This window comes from Paroedura picta, chromosome 5, assembly GCF_049243985.1.
Source record: "Paroedura picta isolate Pp20150507F chromosome 5, Ppicta_v3.0, whole genome shotgun sequence".
In the NCBI taxonomy this organism is placed as follows: Eukaryota; Metazoa; Chordata; class Lepidosauria; order Squamata; family Gekkonidae; genus Paroedura; species Paroedura picta.
Genome location: NC_135373.1, coordinates 55,705,430 through 55,722,276, shown reverse-complemented (window position 1 = coordinate 55,722,276; position 16,847 = coordinate 55,705,430). Strand labels below are relative to the sequence as shown.

Below are 16,847 nucleotides of genomic sequence, written 5' to 3'. Positions count from 1 at the left end.
TAAGACGACCCCCCAACATTTCCACTCTAAATATAGAGTTTGTTACATTACATTACAGTACTGAAGTACCCGGCGTATAGGACGACCCCCCCACTTGGAGGCATGTTTTTCAGGGGGAAAAAGTAGTCTTATATGCCAGCAAATACTGTATATCAATTTCCTGATAATGATTATGTCTGTTTGTATTGGCACAGATGGCATTTATTGTATGTGTGTGTATGCATACACGCACACACACACAGAGCATAAAACGTCATAAATAACACTGTACAAATAACTATATGTATTTGTGTTGTATGATTTTCATTTGGCATGCAAGAGGGCAGCATACCTAGGGTCATCATTACAGTAACCCTGTAAAGTTGGTTTTTTCTTAATAGTGTCAGTGAAATTCTTAATGCATTCTCATCTTTTAGCTTTTTACTTTAATAGAATCAAGACATTTAAAAGCTCAGAGGTCCTTTTCACTCGGGGCTCCTTTGATAATTTTTTTTAAGAATATAGAGATCAAAACACTATTGTTCTAATTGTTCTGTAGCAAAATAACTATGGTCTGTCATTCTAATGATTTCTAGAATGTTATTTAGATTGTGGTTTGACATTTTAATATGCTTCTATCTCTAGGGGCACTTCAGAAAGTGTTCCAGGCTTTAAATATTTCATCTCAAGAACATTCAACAATTAATTTGTTGTATTATTTGTTTGATAAAGTGTTAAAACTAAAACTATTTGTCTTAACAGTTAAAAGTCCTGCATAATAAGAATTAGCAAATGGTATTTATGTCAGACTTCTAGGTACAGTTAGGCTTAGTACGTATAGATCTCTACCCAATAATTATTATGCATAGTAGTTGATCTCTCATCAATCCTAATGTCTATTCAGAAGTGTGTTCCACTAATTTCAGTAACACTTACCGTATGCATGCTTAACACTTTAGATTTGATGAAAACATTGTAATATTGTTCTAGAAATGTTTGTTCTTATTTCTTTACGTGTCTTGAACAGTTATGTTCCAGATTTCTGTATTCTATTTTAATGATGGTCAGTGTTATGCTCCCAAATGTGATTTCACAATGGAGTATAAAATAAGTGATGCTATGGAAATAATTGACAAAATATGATAGTTCCAAGAAACACTTCACTAAAATGTGGTGGTTGCAGAATATTTAGAAATTGAGTAATCAAGCATTAATCAACCTATCTATTATATACTTTTCAGTTTATTGTTTCAGTATGCCATAATTTACTGTGAAAAAGCTAAACTATATAATTGTGTTGAATAATCTAATTTTAATCCAGACTTTCCTGTTTCTTATTTAGATTGGGGCTTATGACCAACAAATATGGGAAAAATCTGTAGAACAAAAAGAAATCAAGGTAAATCTTATTTTTGCAAACCTGTTAGATATAATTTGGTTTGAAGAATATTTTTTTAATTCTTGCATATTTTGTCAATGGTTAGTAGGGATTAAATGTTAAATTATTTTCATAATTTAAATTCAATTTGTAACATTCTATTGAAGTTGGCTGAAGAGTTAAGAGAGTTGGGGGCAGGGTGGGACATGGAAACTTTATTTCAGGGCCAGAAAAGCGTTATTTATGAGAAGTTGGGGAGTATTTTGTGCTCTGCTTAAGACTAAACAGGTTGCCAGTTTACTGTGGATGTGAGCTTGTGTGTAGAAGCTGGTTTAGTTTTGAGGTTCCCTTTATAATACATGGTTTTCTTTTTAGCTAGTATTATATGAAACTGTATCAGAATTGTTTGCCATATACTTTGACATTTACATGGCTACCTTTATAGTTCTAGTTTACTTTTCCTCCTTTTTCATCTTGTCATTGTTTTAAACAGTTTGTTAAATTGGTAAGTACTTAACGGCAATTTGTGTTAAGCAAAATAACTTTTGCAGATTAACTGTGTCTGCATCTTAGTGTGACTAACAAAATCCCATCAGTATCTGTTAAGCTAGATACTACTTTCTAAATGCCTCAACATTACTTCTGTATTTAATTTCAAACACATGAAAATGTAAGATTGGTACTGCAGTACAGGCATTTTTGAAGATAATGTCACAAACCTGGAGCGCAGTTTCAAAACCCCTCAAGACCTAACACACAGGAGTCCCAAGCATTGGGAAAACCTAAGGCAGTCTTTATTTAGGAAATAGCATCATCAGGAGAATCAGCAGCAGATAAACATTGTCAAAGACAAGATAGAAAAGGGGACCAGCCTAGTCATACCTTTGGACCCCACACCACCCTTGTCCAGAATTTGGGCATTAAGTCAACTTTCCCACATTACTTGTGTTTGATCTACCAATGTATGAAAATATGAGACAGTTTGTCTAGCCAGAGGCCAGGTGCAAAAAGGAAAAGAAGACTATTATGCATTCCAGCCAGGAACATTAGATAAAGAATTTACATTACAGAGGGCCTCTGAAGTGCAGAGCTAGGGAAGGCTGCATGTGGTGTGATGGGAGGGGCATCTCTAAGGAATATAACTCCAGACCCGGAGAAACAATTAAAGTGCCATGAGCCAGGCCTGGAACATGACAAATAAAACATGTAACCTGGAGTAGCCAACTGATGTTTATTATACGTTATGATCTGATTGCATATTTATTTATATAATAATATAATTACATTTATAAGCTGCCTCTCTTGGGCTCGTCCTCTTGGGACAGCACACAACATTTTAGACAATAAAACCATAATCCACAAAAATAAAGTTAAAAGTACTAAAAAGCTAATAGTATGATATCCTGAGCAGAGTCATTGTCTGGTAATCCTCCATAGGAGGGTGAGTGTAGGAGGATAACTTCAAGTTGGTAGGGGAGGACTGTGATGTTTAGTTCTTCAAGGTGTACCGGACTCAACCATATGCCTGGCAGAAGAGCCCCATCTTGCAGGCCCTGTGGAACAATGCTAATTCTGTCAGGACCTTGATGTTCTCCAGGAGCTCATTCCATGAGATGGGTCCAGGGGCAAAAAGCCACTGGCTGTGGTCAAGGCCAATTGCATTTCTTTGGGGATTACCAGTCTTACTTTCCTAGATCTCTGTCTTTAAACTCACCTCCAAAATGTCCTCTTTTAGTTTTTCTAGTATGAAATAGGGAGGTTAGATTTTTGCTCTTCAGGCACCACAGTGACACATCTTTTCATGTAATGTGGCTTCTCCTGGTACAGCACTATGAACAGACAGCTGAGAGCCTAATGACTTGTTTGACAAAGCACTAGAACTAATGGCAAGTCCTTACTGTAGTCCTTACTTAACAAACAATACGTTATCCCTGTAATTTGTTGATCGTCTTTGTTACAGTTGTTCTGTGAAGGCAACCAATTGGCAAATACATCTGCCAAATCATTCCTTCCTCAGTTACTTAGGCTCATCTTCATGGCTTCTGTGCAGCCCCACGTGGGACTACACAGGCCAGCTGCAGAAATGATTTTTCTCAAGATTTCTAGCTTCTTTCCACAGGTCCTGGAGTGTTCCGCTACTCTCCAGCATGTGCCAGACTTATGCTCAAAGTAGCATGTTTTGGAGATTGGATGAGCACTCGTCCCTCAATCCTCTATTTGTTACTGTGGTGAAAGCACTTTCTTGAACCTAATTCTTTGAGTTGCCTTGGTTGCTTGTTTTATGCCAAAATAGCCATTTTAAGATTAATGAAGATGGTGCAGTCTGGTGATCATGAGCACTGTCCTATGTACTTGGTGAGCCCCATAATGTTGCAGCCTGTTCCATCTGCTGCCAGTTTTAACCCCAAAGCTTCTCACCTAAAATCTTTCCTGTGAGAACGAGCACTTGGAGCCCTGAAGAAATGGCGGCCCATTCGGAAGACTAAGGAGTTGGAGGCTCAAGGCCATAATCCCTTGTTGGGGTCAGCACCTTCCAGATATATTTCAAAGCCACAAATCTTGTTGAGGCCACTACCAGTTCCAAGGAGTTCTTCAGACCCACCATCTAATTAATCCAAGGGCAAAGCTAATTTTAAGAACATTCCTCTGAAGCCCTCTTCACTGCTGAAAGTTAGTATTCCTTGACCTGTTTGGTCCTGTACTCTATTGTTGCTCCTACACTGGTGGCTAACTGGAAGTCCACTGATGGTGAGGTGGAAGAGATCCAACCACTATTGCCTGAATCCACTTTACATTGTTAATGGGCATGCCTTAGGGGAAATCAAGAAAAAACCTTGGGCAGTCTCACTTGGGTGTCAGAATGCAGGTTCTGGAAAAGTTCCTCTTGAAGAAATGCCAGTGGAATTGCCATGCTCTTTGCCCCAAATCACAACAATAAGTGCAAAAATGAGATTGTCATGCCTTCCAGCAGCAAGGAGAGGGAAAGGCCCTCTGTGGAACTTGGAACTTCCAAGAGCTCCTGTGCCCATAGATAGTAGACCTGCCCCCCTCACCACAGACTGCGGAGATGGCGTCTCTGCCCATTCCGCTTTTGCGCGCTCTGGTATCCTGCTCATTGCGATGGTGGCCTTTTAAAGAAACAGAACAACAGAGAGGCCTCCTGATTTGTGATCTGATATTGGAAATAGTGGTCCATTTATCAGGTCAACAATATCTGATTGCAGCCCCCCATCCCATGTTGTTCCAGGGAAGGAGGCTCCCCTGTGTCACCAAGCCCTGCCTCTGTTGGCATCACCAGGCCCTGCTCCTCCCCTGCTGTGGGAGCCAGATAGGCCAGTTACACCCCTGGGTACGCCTAGTCTTCTAGAAAACTTTGGAAATCTTTTCTGCAACTGGCCTGCACACATACACAGTCCCCAGTGTCTACCTGCACAGAAGTCTACTTGATGAACAATAGTTACAGGTAAGTGCAATTCTGTGTTCAGTCTCTGCTATGATTATTTTTTAACCTACACATTCAAGTGTTTTGAAAATTATAGCTTGGTTTTCAGAATCTCTCCATCTGAATCTATGAGAGCTAATGTAAAGGAAAAAAATTACAATTTTGCTGTTTTCCTTTTATGCCACTTTTACACTCTTACCATCTTTGGTAGTATACATTTTGCTCAATTATTTATTAGAATTATAATTTCATATGTAATTACCTAATAAAGGATAAGGGAGGACAGAAGTGCATATATTTCAGGAAACCCTTATTCTTAAATATGGGTTCATTTTCCAAGATAACTAATGTCGGTGTGAAAATATGATATGGAGAGGAGAGCTGGTGGGCAAGAGAGAAGCCCATTGAATTACCCCAGTAATACAAACTTTGTTCCTCACACTCCCAAGACAAACTGCTTTCATGATTGGGGGAAGGGACAGAAGATTTAAAAAGACCAGAAAATCATTTGCAGGGGAGAACTGATAGGCAGGGATGAGTGAAACTCCACACCTGCATTTGTCCTGTGTCTACATTTAGACACCACACTAAGCATGAATGTGCATGAACCTGGCTTTACAGAAGAAGAGATGAGTGAGATGCATGCATTTGAGCTTTCAATGCTGACTTAATGTAATGTCATAATGCAACTGCAGACTTAGGAAATGTATATTTTTATTGGTGACTTGTGGTTCTGTGTAAGCTTCTCATTGGTTCTTTGTATAGTTCTCAGTTCCATGAAAACCACCCTGAGCCTTCGGGGAAAGCGGTATATAAATATAAATAAATAGACTGTCAGTGTAGACTCTGACAGAAATCCTGATCGTTGTGGCTTTTAATAGCATTGTAGCTATTGGCAACCATAAGTGGAAATGAGGATCCACAAGCAATGGGTGCTGCTGAATGCCATATAGGTTTGACTTAATCTGCCTGCTGTTCAGTTCAGGCTTGTAATATGGGGTTGTGTGGTCATTTTTTTTTTTTTGTTACCTGTATGTTAAAGTGGATAGCACTGTGATCACAATGTTAAATGTGCTCCTAAATCTTGTATCATATATCAACAGATAGAGACTACCTTACAAGGAAAGGGTTAATAATGTCTGTTGCTATTCCACTCCCACAGTGGAAAGGTATGGTGATGGTATGTCTCTGCTCCGGTGATAGGCAGAGAAAGAAAATGAGTTTTAATATTGCATTGTATCCAGAATTTTATATTAAAAATACTGCTAATTCATGTTGTATCTTCTGAACATGTTGAATACAGAACTTGACTGACCTTAAATAGCTCCCATCTTTGGAGATATTTATATTTTGTTCTGAGTCACTTTTCTGGTCTGTTAAAGTCAAACTTTGGGGCAAAAGATTTTGGGAATCAAAGCTCTCATCAACAAATACAAGATGAAATGGAGGTCTGAGTCCATATAACCCAGCTGGGTTGCTGGGTCCCATTTGCCTATCGGTGGCAGGAGGGGGGGATTGCCAGATCCAATTTGGTGATTTGGGAATGGAGTCTGGGGAGAACAGGAATCTTCATGGCATAAATGCCAATAGTCTATCTTCCAAAGTCCCTCACGTATAAGCCTAGTTTTTCAGCACCTTTTTTCACACTGAAAAAGCCCTTCTCGGCTTATATGTGGTAATTGAAATAAAAACCTGCTCCAGCCCACCAATCATTGCATTGCCTTTTGCAAATGTGTACTGCAAGCTGAACTTGCTCTGGCAGCTTGTAGGACATCAATGGTTTGATTGAGGAATTCTGATCTTTTTTTTTCCTTTTGCTTTCACTTCTTCCTCTTCTTAATCACTTCTTCCAAACTATTTTTTTTGGTTTCTGTGGGCGGGGTGGGTTTTGGGGGTGCTTTGGGATATACTGTTTTTTTTCTCCTAGTGTTTTTCTTTTAACTGAGGGGCAGCATTGTTGGCTTTTTCATCTTGGGGTTGTGTTTCTTTTAAAAGTTTATTTTTACAGTTCTTTCTTTCAGTGTTCAGTTTTACAGTTCTTTATTTCAGTGTTTTGTTCTGGGGGGGGGACTGCAGTTGTAGTTAGAGTTGTCCATTCTCCCAATTTGGTAGCTGTTGTACTTGTTGAAGTAGGTTGCCAAGTTCGGGTACTGTTGTTCTGCTCTGGTTTGCTGGCCTGGGGGGGCACTGTTGGGTTCTCCTGCCAGAGCTGTTCTCACAGAGCAGTTCTGTCAGAGGTCTCTCAGGGTGTCTGGCATCAAGAGAGGAAGGGAAGGCAATTGTAAGCCACTTTGAGACTTCTTTGATTAATGAAAAGTGGGGTACAAAAACCAGCAGCCATTCATATTCTTGACTTCTGTATTTGTTGTTGGGGGTAGGCTGGATGGGAGAGCTTGTGATGATGGAGCATTTCCCACCCTCGGCTTATATGTGAGTCAATACGTTTGCCCATATTGTGTGGTACAATTAGGTGCCTCGGCTTATATGCGGGTCGGCTTATATGCGAGTATATACAGCATCTATTTCTCCAGGGGAAAGTCTGAAAATGAGCTGTAATTCTAGGCAATCTTCAGGTCCCATTTAAAGGCTGGAATCTCTGTATCCCAGTCAGAAGGTAGGAGGGGTGTTACAAAAAGGATTCAGGATGCATAGGTACTACACACATTGCAATCAGCTTGACTAGAGCAGAGGGGAAATGCTTGGGCGCAGAAGATTAGCATCTATAGTGAGAATCTTTTGTCTCAATTCATTGTGAAAAATGGCATGGAACATAAAAGCATTTGCTGTGGTGTAATGTCAAGGGTCCTGTTCTGATACAAAGAAGATAGGATTCTAAATTGATCTGGAAGAGCAGAGTTTTAAGTTCCAATTTGAATAGATGGCACCAAAGAGGAAATTTTCCAGGAATGGATATGGAAAAGAATGACTGTTACTTTAGCCAGGAGGAATGGTAGCTAAACTAATTTTGTTTTCCCTTAAACTAGCTACTTGGTGTGCTCTGAAATTTTCTTCTCCTCTGTGCATATAACTTCGAATTGCTGTGTAGCATATTTACACAGTGCTGTTTCTGAAGTTGTGTAAATTCTCAGTTGTTATGATTCAGTAGTTAAACATTTGATTTCTGGTTTGAAAACAGGCCCCATTTCATAACTTTCATTCTTGACCCAATTTTTAACTTAGGTCTGATCTATGCATGCAGCAGATTAAGGTGGTAGAACAGGTTGTACCACTTCAGACTACAGGTGACGAAAATTGCATTTTTCGTGCTTACTCATATGACTCCTCAAATTAAAAAAAAACCAGCATGTTGTAGAGAAGCTCTAGGTTAGCCATTGGCATGTTGTATTAGTTTTCCACTTACAGAAAATTAAGGTATAGGATCTTTGAAATATGCAATCCCTCACCTGCAGTCTGAGGTGATGTATTCCGTTCTGATCCCTCTATGCCGGCGGTTCTCAACCCTCCCGCCGCCACAACCCCTGCTGCTGCTGCCACGGCAGTGGCAACCCAAAGCAGGTTGTAGGGTTGCGCACATGCTGGCAATCATGGAAGGCCGAGGCGGCCAGCGGTGGCCTTCCATGATCGTCAGTGCACGTGCAACCCTTCCACCCCCTTTGGGTTGCTGCCGACAGTGATTCTCAACCCCTTTCCCCTGATAGGGTGGATCAACCTTTCTGGGAGTCGGGACCCCCAGGTTGAGAACCACTGCTCTATGCTCTTCCGCCTTATTACCACTTCAGTCTTCTGAGGCCTATGTTGAAGGCACAGAAAAGTTCAGACAAATCCACTTTAAAAGAGGCCTGTAATTAATTGGCATGTATTACAGCATCAGAATTTGAATTTCAAGGTATGATGGCAGATGAGTCTTTGAAAACTGAAAGGCAAAGCCAATCAGATATCAAAGCAAGTAATTTACTAACTGGCAAGCATGTGTATGTAGTATGTGGCTGCATAATTGATCTGAATTACTTACATAGGTGACTTCTCATAATAAAATGGGCAGTAATGTCATGGCAGAAAAACCTGGAGGGGTTCTGACACGTATCGTTTGTTCAAAATTATTTTAATTGGTAAAGATAAAATTGGAAATTTCCTGCAGTGGATTACCAATTATAAAGCTCAATACAATTACTGACTCTCCAGTTTGTCATCATTACATTTAAATAAGAATAAAACAATCTAATAATCTTTACATATTGCAGGGTTTGAGGAACAAGCCAAAGAAAACTGGGCATGTCAAACCAGATCTCATAGATGTGGATCTTGTAAGAGGTAAGGAGAGAGTTATCTTTCTGTGAGGGGCCCATGAATATGTAGGGTTTCCCCCCTCATTTCTGCCCTACACTCTTCCCTACTTCTCTATTGCAAAGGTTCCAGAACCAATAAAACCTCAATAGGCTATGACTATCTGTCTTCTGTACATGATTTGTTTAAATTTAACTATAAAAAGAACCCCAGTTTTATTGGGATATAATCCTGGCCTGCATGTATCATAGCAGACACATTGATAGTATATGAAAGATCCAGGTTGGGTGTAAAATTTTAATTAAGAAGGAAGAAAATTAATTTTACTGTGAAAGAAATAGTAATTTGCACAGCACTGACAAGGAATATGAATCAAATAGAAGACTAGTAAAAAGTATAAAAATAAGTTTCCTCAGGCAAAAAACCTTTTCTGCTTGCCCACACAAGGTCTCAAATTTGTGTGGTTGTCAAAGTCCTTTGTTCTCAGTTCATTTCTAAATTTAGTCTGCTTCATGTAGGATTCTCTATTGTGCCATTGTTATCGCCAGGTAGATATCAAGAACTGACTGCCTTCACCAAGAATTCACTGGGTCTCTCAAGGGACTCCTGTTTTAATTTCTCACATACTTTCTGTGTGCTGAAAAATATATACAATCAGGGTTCACATAAGAGCTTTTTATGTAATTTATGTATTTTATTTTAATTTTATTTATATTTAAATAGGCTAAAAATTGGTAAGTGTCATGGTCATATCCTGGATACCGCCAAGACACTGCTCAAATGTATTCCATATTTATGTTGTATGTATACATTTAAAAGTTCATGGATTGTGAAGTAAACTTTTAAGTAACAGCTTACAGCTCAAGGTGATAGAAGACCACAAGTGCCACCTTCTTATCCAGTAGTAGGGCTTAGTCAAAGAGCAACCCCAAAACTATGGACTTGTTTTTTCAAAGAATGTGCAACCCCATCTTTATGAGTGACAAATTCAATCTTGGGTCCGATCTACTCACCAGTATCACGGCAGTCTATTTCCCTGCAGCCACTCTGAAAATGCTTCCAGGTAGTTCAGGGTTTCTGCAGCCTCCCTGGGATTAGCAGGAAGTGTGACAAAGACGGTTTATGCACTGGGCACTTCACTGCCCCAGCTCTCGTGCCGAAGCACAAATCGGGGGAAGATGAGGCACACTGGGCCAAATACTCCCCCATATGGGTGCAGGAAGAGGTGGGGCAACCTGCCACGAATAAAACTCCAGCCTGCAGCCCGGCATGAAACTTCCAGTGCATAAACGGTCATAGAGCTGACAATCATATGCATTTTGGTGACAGCCCAGCTCAAACATTAAAGAGCATAGGGGACAAAGATGGAACGTTGAAGTACCACAAGGCAAGGGACTGAGTAGCAGTCCCCCCACCCATCACCTTCTGACATCTGTCCTCCAGGTTATAATGGAACCATTGCAAGACACTTCCTCCAATTCCCAGCTCAGAAGGAAACCATGGTCAGTTATATTGAAAGCTGCTGAGATGTCCAAGAGAATCAACAAAGTTTTGCCCCCTTTGTCTCCCACTGCAGGTCATCCATGCAGGTCATCTGTTTCAGTCTCATAACCAGGACTAAATCTAGATTGGAAAGGATCTAAATAAGGGCGTGCAATTATTTTTAGATCAGCATGTTTTGGATTTGGGTCTATTGGACCCACTTTTTTACAGTATTTCTAAAAAAATTCTGCATCCCAATACCAGTATTTGGGTATAGGATTTTTCAGGAAAGCTGACTTTTTGTTCAGGTCCAATAGACTAAAGAAGAAAAATACCAATAAAAAAAAAGGCCAGTTTCAGGATTGGGATTCTAGCTTAAACTGCGCTGCATGAGAAGCCAGCTCCAGGATTTGTGCACCAATCACTCCCAAAGGCATGCAGATCCTGGTTGGGATGGCTTTTTCTCCCAGTCTCCTCCCCCTGACACATCTGTTCCTGGTCCTTGGACTGTTTTTTGTGGTCTCTTTATTTATTTTTAGATTTTTATGCCACCCTTCCCTGAGGGTTCAGGGCAACTTACAACATGTCAGTACAATAAAATAAAGTTAAAACGTTTAAACTGTAAAGGGATTCCAGTAGAAGGCTGACAAACAGCTGAGAGGATCCAAGAGATAGTTAAGATAACATTTGGAAATTGTCCCCATTTAGCCTACACAGCCAGAAAGGGTAAGGGTCATATAAGTGCGTGGTAAGCCTGATATGTATTCTGTTCTGCTATGATTTTTTTTCTACATGATTTTTGCATATATCTCTGTAATCATCTGTTACATGATTCAACAGCCAGTTAATTAGACAGGGCCTTTGGGAATTCCATAACAATAAAAGGAAGAATATTTACATTCTTTTTGTGGTCTGAATAAATGCAGGTTCTACTTATAGAAAGAGAAATTATTATTGAACTTAATACTGCAGTGACTCTTACTTGGGGACAATTTCCAAATGTTATCTTCATGAAGGAGAAAATATACTGTCATGTTGCTGGAAATTATGCAACCATTATGGTATTCCATATGTATATTTTATTAGAACATGTGTAACTTGTTCTTAAATGTTTGAAGGGATTATATTTTGTGTAAGTGCAACTAGAAAATTCCCATATTTTGCAGCTAAATAACTTGTTTTTCCTTTAGGTTCTGCCTTTGCTAAAGCTAAACCTGAAAGTCCTTGGACCTCACTGACTCGAAAGGGAATTGTTAGAGTAGTTTTTTTCCCGTTTTTCTTCAGGTGGTGGTTACAAGTGACATCACAGGTTATTTTTTTCTGGCTCCTCGTCCTTTATCTTCTTCAAGGTACAACTAGATGACAAAGTCAATCAAATAAGTATTGTAATTTAAATAGCAAAATAATGTAGCAACTCATTTTCCTGAGTTCTAATGAAGCATTTTCATTATTTCTGCAAAACATCTACCCCAAAAGCAGACACTGTAGCTCTAATAAGGCAAAGAATATAAATTATGGTGACTCCATAAATGAAAAAATGTATGATGAAAACTGGAAAGAAATTGGAATAGGAATTAATGTAAGAAAGGCTTATGATTTGGAATCTGATTGTTGATAGTTTTAGGTATTTTTAATGCTTCTTTTACAATATAATGCAGTATCTAAAATATAATATGATCAACATTATTTGTGTTAGGATAGTAAATACTGCCATAAATCCACTCATGGCTACCTAAACATTTATTCTTAAAGAATACTACAATATTTGCAACAGTGTTTGCTTTGAAATTATTCATTGTATTAAGCTGTGGAATAATTTGATTGTAATTATACATTATTACAGTTCCTTTAGAAGTCATAACTTGCTTAAAGGTACTCTGTATATAAATTCATGCACTTTTGACCTATGCAGTTGCATTTTGTAGTGATTGCTGTGGAGATTTTTAAAAAGATCTTCATCTGTCTTCAGAGAATCTATTGCTAGGCATGTGAATTGTAGGAACACACCTAAATGTCAATGTCATAAAATGCTATTATTATATAAACACATTCTATTCCTCTACTGAAAAATTAAATCTGGATGCAACCCAGTGACTCAGCATCAGCAGATACGTACACATTAGGGAAGTGAGGAAGAGAATTGTCCTGAAAGATGTTTTTGTACTCAGCGTTTCTACTTCCTGTCCTGCAACACATCATCTTGTTGGCATCAGGAGTGCTTTCTGATTTTTTTAACTATCTAGTAGCTTGAGGTCTTCAGGCAAGAAAGGCACTCTGGCTTACTGGTAGGGTACCAGTTTCCCATACAAAGGTCTTAGGTACAATCTCCAGTATCTCTAGTTAAAATAATTAGTGCATAGGTGATGTCAAACATGTCTGGCTGAGACTCTGGAGAACCACTACCACTGAGAGTAGAGAGTCCTGGCCTTAATAGAGCAATGGTCTGATTCAGTATATGTCAATGTCATGCTTATGTGTATTCTGCCCTCTGGGGCTCTATGCCTACTAAGCAGGCATGGAAAAGACTTATATGCCACCATTTATTGTTCTGTTATTTTGTAATTTTTATTGGGGGATTATGGGGTTTTATTGTGATTTTTATTGCTTTTATATTGTAAACTGACACGGGATGGCAATTGCCATAAGTGGCGGCATATAAATCAATCAATCAATAAATGTTTTGTGGGCTTAAAATACATCTCTCAAAGGAAGTGGTTTATTTAGACAAATAATTCATCATCCAATCAAAATTATGCTGTTTATAAGATCCACTGATTTTAGACCAGTGGTCCATCTAATCCAGCATCCTGACACAGTGGCTGACCAGTTCCTCTGGAGGGCCAACAATAGGGCATAGAGGTTGAGACCTTCCCCTGATGTTGCCGCTTGCCACTGGGATGCAGAGGTTGAGTTCCCTTCAGTCACCATGGGTAGTTGCCACTGATAGACGTATCCTCCATGTATCTGTCTAATCCCCTTTAAAAGGTGTCTGTGTCTGTGAGCACTCTCAATTTGTGTAAAGATTTCCTGAATCTTGAATCTACTGTCCAACGGTGCCATCCTGTACAGTACACTTAGACTGGAGTAACTTTGCATAGGGCAGCAATGTAAATCAATATTAATTGAAATAAAAAGTGCTTAACTTTGACTGAAACATGCCTATTGTGACAAAGATGTAATGATTTCCAATAAGGAATGCTTCTTTAGATGGTCTTTGTGTCTTTTTCAAATTTTGAATATTTGTATGGATTAGATACTTCTCATTCTTTATTTGTTCTTTTTATTCTTTTCAAAAGTTGCTGCAGTAGTATTGTTTTGTACTATAGAAGGCCCACATAATATACCTCTGACAGAAGTAATAGGGCCAATGTGGCTCATGTTGCTTCTTGGAACTGTGCATTGCCAGATTGTTTCAACAAGGACACCCAAGTCAACTCCAAGTACAGGAGGAAGAAGGAGAAGGTACAGTTTACGGTTAGACTATTGGGCTTTGATCCTTGTATTTTTTTTCAGAATGTAAACATCTTAATGATTTTAAAAGATTGGATGTTGCTGAGGTTTAAGTCTTTGTTAATGATTTCTTAAAAGATTTAGCTGTAGTCCCTACACATCTGAGTAGTTATGCTGTGAATACTGTTATGAGATGCAACTGAGCTGCACCCAGTATAGATCAGTATCTTCAAGGATTCAACAACAAACATTAAACCTAATCTACCCAGCATTTAAATTGTTAGTTAGAAGCATAAACTGCATAATGGGGAAGGAATGTACTTTGTGCTTGTATTTTTGTTCTTCTGGACCAGCCATGTCTTCTAATCAATTAAAAAACCTTGTGTCTGTACATATTATTTTTTACTTGTTGTGTGTTGAATAACAAAATGTTTGTTACACCAGAAGTGGTGGTTAGATCGAAAACACCTATTTGCATGATTGTAAGAACACTGCCCATGTTGTAATGTTAGTGAATAATACTTACAAGATGCCTTCCGCTTTTCATCTCTTCTGATGAAGGAAACTAAGGAAAGCAGCACATTTGGAAGTACATAGGGAAGGAGATGGCTCTAGTACCACAGATAACACACAGGAAGGAACAGTGCAGACCTACGGTACAAGCACCTCTTACAGTATTGGCGTTTTCTTCAGAGATATCTGGCATGCCGCTTTCTTTTTATCAGGGTTTGTATTTATTCAAGGCTATGATTGTCTTAAAGAAGCACTATCCCTTTTCTGACCAAGTAAACATCTGTTCTTCCAATCTCTTCTGTGCATCCATTCAAGTACTCCTGATTTCTCTAATTTATAACGCTGTTTTTCCATAGTATTATCAAAATATATTCTGTGGCATTTTTCCTAATGCATAGCTGCATATGTCTTAAAAAAAAACAAGAACAACTACAGTACTAAAAACACTCCATAAATCTGTTCTTCTGAGGTTTCTTTTTGTCTGACTTTTGTGGGCATTCCAGCCTGTGTGGCCATGGTCTGGGAGTTTCAATCTCTGATATTTCGCCAGTGACTGGCATCTTCAGATGTAGGACATGACAAAATGTCTTTCCATGCCAAAGTGTGGAGTGTGGGAACAGTTGCTGTGCATTTTATTTACTTTGTCAAGGTAACACATCTTATCTTATCTGGGATTCTGTCAAGGAGTGACCCGTCAGCCGAATGACAAAAAGAGAAGCTGAAAAAGCCAAGCTGACAATGGCGAAGGATCTGTAATATTTATTGAGGATGTGCTAGAGTCAAAACGAGTCCCGGATTATATAACTTGTTTTCAACATTGTAATTCATCTTCTTCAGAGACTCTGAATACTTTGATTAGACTTGTCATTTATATAACAGGTTGGTTGGTCACCTGATAGGATTATGGATCATATTGCATCCATTGAAGAACCATGTCATAATGAAATCTGTGATAAACCTTACTTGATGAACAGCTTGAGAAAGAGAAATGGTTGCTTCAGAGCCATGCCATTCTTTGCTTTGAATTAATAATCATAGCTTTAAAACGCAATTTGCTCAGGAAAATCATTGTGTACTTTACATTTGAACTACAAATGTTACTAAACAATGAGGATTAATTGTTTATAATTTTAGTTCAAAAATTTCAGGCAAGATCAAAAATTTACTTTGCTTGGATTAAAAAAAACAGGAAAGGGATAGTGCCATTTACTATATGTACTTTTGTATGTTTAACATTATTACTGAGTGTCATATCTGTGCTGGTCAGGTGATGCTAAAAACTCAAAATTGTGTTCCCTAATCATGACATGTTGCTTCTGGCAAGCATTTTAAGTATTCCCATGCAAAAAAATTACAATATCTAACTAAAGAGAAACAGGGGGGCACACCAAGGCAAAGCAGAGAAGAAGAAACAAATGGTACAAAAAGAAAATAATTAAACTGAATAACCTCTGTGCATTTTAAATGTATGTGTAGGAAGGAAATAGAATCTAAACGTAAATTCCCCCTGACAAAGCTGCATGTGAAAAGTTTAGGGCTGTTCAGTCATTACAGGTTCTTATCCTTTTGTGGAATACCTAACACAAAAACCTTTATTTTTACATTCTCCACCAAAGCCCATTGACACAGCTGAAGCTTTTCTAGTATAATCTGAACCGGAGAGATTTTTGTTGAGTTTATAGAGTTTGCTGTATACCCTAACTAAGAAAAACAAAGCTTTTATCAGGTGTTTTACAAAATACTGCCCCCTATAATACTGCACACTCCTCTCTATTTCATATAATACCCTTAAAGTGAGCTCTGAAAAAAACTTGCAGAAGATTTCCTTTATTACTTGTAATTTTAGATATAATTTTATTGTCCTGCTTTCCTGAAATGTCCAGGAAGCACACTAGAGAGCCATATGAAGTGAGATGAAGAATGTCTGCAAGCAGCAGTAATTTCGCATCCAGTATTGTGTCATGACTAAACTTTTCTTAAGTTATCAGCTGTGCATCGGTGATTTAAAGTTAAATGTTCCTGAAGTAAAAACATTTTAACTCACAATTTCCTGTTTCAATGTAAAATAGGGCAGTGAGTTGATAATTTTTTCTTCATCAGAAAGGTCTGCAGCAATAGAAACTGGCTGTTGTGATGCTTCATGTACTTGCTCTACTGCTTGTCTAGTACAACTGTGTCTGCCTTTGCTCTAGGTGTGAAACAAATTAGAGAGCCAGTTTGGTGTAGTGGTTAGGAGTGCGGACTTGTAATCTGGCATGCCAGGTTCGATTCTGCGCTCCCCCACATGCAACCAGCTGGGTGACCTTGGGCTCGCCACGGCACTGATAAAACTGTTCTGACCGGGCAGTGATATCAGTG

General features: G+C 38.7%; 1 protein-coding gene across 3 annotated transcripts in view; it reads left to right on the top strand.

Annotated features, from left to right (window-relative positions):
* Nucleotides 1-16,847, top strand: part of PHTF2 (putative homeodomain transcription factor 2) — an 89,052-nt gene that overhangs the window by 41,226 nt on the left and 30,979 nt on the right. For all 3 annotated transcript variants that reach the window (XM_077338050.1, XM_077338052.1, XM_077338051.1), the window contains 5 exons: nt 1,322-1,378; nt 9,002-9,071; nt 11,717-11,875; nt 13,823-13,988; nt 14,538-14,702. In XM_077338050.1, coding sequence (XP_077194165.1) covers nt 1,322-1,378; nt 9,002-9,071; nt 11,717-11,875; nt 13,823-13,988; nt 14,538-14,702 — 617 coding nt within the window. The remainder of the gene's footprint in view (nt 1-1,321; nt 1,379-9,001; nt 9,072-11,716; nt 11,876-13,822; nt 13,989-14,537; nt 14,703-16,847) is intronic.